Below are 4,444 nucleotides of genomic sequence, written 5' to 3' on the forward strand. Positions count from 1 at the left end.
TTGGATGCACAATAAACTACCTTCACGGTATTGGATTTTTTTTATCTTTGACAAGGTGTAGTGTATAAGTTTTCTCGGATATTTCAAATGTTAAATGGTATCAACCGTTGAGTTTATATTTATAAAACTTTTTAAAGTAAGGTAAAATTTAAATAATGGCTTAAAATAAAAATACAGTAAAATTCTAATTGAGACCCAAGTAGTAGCACCGTGGAGTGGATTGAGGTGTGTGAAAGAGAGAAGAGAAAGATTAGAGCCTAAAATCGGAAAGATTGGAGCTTAATCTCTTATTGAATATACAATTAGTAAATATAGTTATGTTATGTGATTAAATGGAAACCTCCCTAATAGTAATATTTAGGTTTATTGATTTCCATATATAGGTAAAAGGTCCAATTGAAAGAGTGTTTAATTAGAATGAACACATTCAACGCTATTGTTCACGAGATCCACGATGGAATCACAATATCCCAAAAATATATAGTAATAGTATGGACTAGCCACTTTGCAGCCATGCAATAAAATAACTACTAACATGAAGGTTCGAATTTCAAAAGTAAAAATTCTATGAGAATGTTCTAGAATTTCACTAGTAAAATTTAACCATGGTTATTTTTCAATTACAAAATGACGAAGAATGGTTATTTATGAATTTGTTTCCATCTTCCATTAGGCCCACTAACAAAGTGCGAGTCTTCAATGGTTTTGTATCATGGATAGATCATCAACTTTGTTTTGTAGTAAAGGCACGTTGTTGCTGTTTGATTCCAGGCTCTTCCATCCATTGTTCTCTCCCATTTTCCATTCTTTAGCTTTTCCCCATATCACTGAGTAAAACCCAAGTAGAATGATGATTGATCCCAACAAACTACATTAAACAATGAACAAGATGGTCATTGATTTTTATTTCATTAAAGCTTAACAATTACAGTAATTAGTTCAATCAGGGGAAGATTTGTCTTTGCAACAGCAAGTGGAAGCACAATCACATTTTTGGGAGTTAAAATTTTTTAAAATACTAGTACAAATTTACACTAAATGTACACTAATTGTCACATAGAAGTATGTAATATAACACTGACTAGTTTAAAATCTTGAATGTGCTTTTGATTTTGCGGATTAATTCTATAGGTTACTAAACTTTATTGATACGACAATAACGACAATAAAGTTATCAACACTATTTTATATCACATTAAAAGCAGTTGAATGTTACTCACTATAATAATAAACTGAACTTTACCCACTATAATAGAAAAGTTAGATAGTACTATTTTTTGTTACGTTAGAGTAATTAAATTTTATCCAATATTACAGTAAGGTTACTAGATTTTTCCCTACTATAATGACAAAACATATCTAGATGACTATATTGTTGGAGTGGATAAAGTTTTGTGGCTTTACTATTTTAGTGTAAAAAATTTTTGTTACTTCAATGTGAAAATTCCGGACTTCAATGTTATAATAAAAATATTATAGTTACTTTAGTGTAATAAAATGACTTTACTGTAATAATAGATAAAATTCAGCAATCATATGTGGAATTTATCCTTAACTTCGCTCGTTATCGAGAAAACAAAAACTCACAAATGACCACAAAAATAGGAGAAGGGAAAGAAGCCTTAAATGATGTCTGATTTACCTTCCAATATGGATAGTTTCACCCAAGAATATGCTGGCAGCCATTGCAATCACAATACCTATTGGATGGAACATGACAACAAAGAGAGGTCCTCTTTTCCTCACACACCATGAGCCTATACTCACTTGGAATACATTTCCAAAGAAACCCTGCACTTGCCAAAAATGAAAAGATTTTTTTAAAAAAAATCTATCCCTAGTGATGGGAGTATTTGGGGCCTGGGTCACGACTCAATTCCCACTATGGGCAGTGATGACATAATGTTACCGTTAGGCAAGTCAATAATAAATCAACATGCCGATCAATAGTTCATAACACATCTTGAAACAAGTGATGAAATAAATATTCATATTTGGGGGTAAATTCATTCACTTTTTTTTTCCTCAAAAAACGTTTACTAAGGTAGTTTTTGGTCATAGATTCCCAAATTTGTTTTGAAAAATCTAATTTGGGTGAAGTTTACTTTGAAGATGAAAATGTTTGGGCATTAGTTTTCAAAACATATTTCCCAAATTTATTTTGGAAAAACATGAAACATGACTTATACCTACAAGTTCTAAAAACTATCACAAATACCCAATAGTACCATTATCAATAATATTTATTATATTATCCCAAATCATAGTCCTGAACATAAATAAATTTGGTACAACATTCTCATTTTTATAATGATCTACATGATACATTATCAGATGAACGGGAAGATGAAGTAACATTGTTACAAAATAAAAAATAGTTGGTTCTTTTATAAAATACAAAAGTTTGGGACAATTTTTTAAAAATGTAATAGTGACATTTTGGCCCAAAACCAGCTATTTTTTGGATTTGGAATTTTGTCAAAATATAGGTAAAATCTATATCCAAACATGTGTTTGCCAATAAAACCCAAATTTATTTTGGCAAAATCTATGGCCAAACGGGTCCTAAAACTCTTTGACCCTCTAAGTTTGATGTATTTTACTTTCACGCAATTCACAAGGTTCGATATGGTGGTAAATGTACATATTGATTGATGCATCAAGGAACATATGTATCTACTTAATTACCGAGTATATGAGAGCCTTTAATCTGCGCTGAGGGCTTAAGCTCCAAGCATTCAAGTCTCTTTCAGTAATTAAAGAGAAAGCAGCACACAAAATTGTAGTACAGCTGCTATAAAACAGCATTACAATCAGCTCTGTCGGGTATTTCTTAAGGACAAATGCCTGCAATTGCAAAACATGAAACAAAGGAAAAATTGATCATTTCACTTTATTTTATTATCAAAGTCTATTAGGGAAAGCATATTTCTTAGCAATATTAATTAATTACCTGTGAAATGATAAATACTGAAGCAATTAGAGAGGTAATCATCATAAGCAAACCTCCAATTACCCAGGCAGAAGATTGGTTGAGTAGAAAATGAGAAGGAGCTGTTAATATTGAATTCAAATGGTTTCCAAAAACTTGAGGACCTTTATATAGAGTTGCAACAAGTGCACCTATTATTGATACCAAGGTCCCAACAGATTTAGCCACTGTGTTCAAACTCTTGTAGTCAAAGTTTTCCATCCTTAAAAAATAAAAAAATAAAAAAATAAAGATTGTGAAGAGCATTACAAAATTTGAATATTTATATAGAATTTGGACAAGTTTAATAGAATAGAAACATTGTAATTAAATGGTTTAAAGGAAAGGTGGGTTTTAAACCTGAGAATGACGGCAAGAATGAAGGTGAACCCTGGAATTAGTTGCAATATTGCTGTGGAAAGTAATGGAGAGGAATATTGAAGTCCAAGAATTCCAACAACTTGCATCAAGAAACTACAATATTGCACCATTAATTAGCCATTTCTTCTCTATAGTAATAGATTTGTTGAAATGAGGCACAAATTTACATACCCCATTAGGCCAAGCAAGAAAAATCCATAGAGAAAAGTTGGCCAAAGAGGTGGAAGAGCTGATCTGCATATACACAAAAAGAACAAATAAATAAAAAAGAGTATGAAACAAGAAGTTCATTTCCCGCAAAAATTAATTGAACTCGAAATGATTCATCAAACTATTACTTCAAAACATAGCATATAGTGTAACCCATTTGTCACGATACAACAATTAATGTAAGCAGAGGAAATGAAATTATGTAGAGAAAAGATACCTATGGAGGAGGAAGGAAAGTGGAATAAGAATGAGAGTTGAAAAGGCACTTGAGTAGAAAGTAAAAGTGAAAGGAGTCATCCCACTTGACATAGCCACTTTAGCTGCCACCATAGATCCAACTTGTGCTAACTGCTGAACTACCATTGCCATCAATGGAACTGCACTTTCCATCTTCTTTCACCTCTCACTCTCACTCTCTCCTTTTGTTTTCTTTCGAAAGAGAAATAAAGCAACTAAAAATCAAATGAAACTCCAACAAACATGTTTCTTCCGATATTTCACATATATATATTTAAGGGTCAGTTGGCTTGGACCAATGGGTTTTTCTTGAAGGAATCAAAGAGTGAGGTTGAAATTCTAAACAAGGAATATCACAGTTTTTGTTGTTGTCCTTTTTTGTGTATTTTAATTTGTTTTGTTTTTGTCAGCTTCAATTAAGTTTAACGATGCTCTTCAGTATTTGAAAATGAAGTCTCTTGTTTACTTCCTTATATCACTACTACAGACCCGGAAAAAAGTGACCACAAAAAGTGACCAAAATTGATAGCTTACAGATCAAAAAGCGATCAAAAAGTGTCCAAACAAGTCTGGTCGCTATTTTGTTGGTCCTTTTACCTTAAGGACTAAAGTTGGTCGCTAACTTTGGTCTCTAAGGTAAAATAA

The 4,444-nt window shown here is 31.8% G+C and overlaps 1 protein-coding gene across 2 annotated transcripts; it reads right to left on the reverse strand.

The window, feature by feature from the left end:
• Window positions 1-479: 479 nt before the first annotated feature.
• Window positions 480-4,092, reverse strand: LOC107784007 (WAT1-related protein At4g15540-like). 2 transcript variants are annotated; one of them, XM_075241328.1, is made up of 7 exons: window positions 3,780-4,092; window positions 3,524-3,586; window positions 3,332-3,445; window positions 2,954-3,194; window positions 2,689-2,847; window positions 1,643-1,791; window positions 480-868 (listed from the first exon to the last, which is right to left on the reverse strand). In XM_075241328.1, exons 1-7 carry the CDS (start codon window positions 3,950-3,952, stop codon window positions 697-699), a joined length of 1,071 nt encoding a protein of 356 aa, XP_075097429.1. In that variant the 5' UTR covers window positions 3,953-4,092; the 3' UTR covers window positions 480-696. The 2 variants fall into 2 exon arrangements, with proteins under 2 accessions (XP_075097429.1, XP_075097430.1); XM_075241329.1 differs by lacking the exon at window positions 3,780-4,092 and adding an exon at window positions 3,691-3,768.
• Window positions 4,093-4,444: the final 352 nt, after the last annotated feature.

This window comes from Nicotiana tabacum, chromosome 20 (assembly GCF_000715075.1).
Source record: "Nicotiana tabacum cultivar K326 chromosome 20, ASM71507v2, whole genome shotgun sequence".
NCBI lineage: Eukaryota > Viridiplantae > Streptophyta > Magnoliopsida > Solanales > Solanaceae > Nicotiana > Nicotiana tabacum.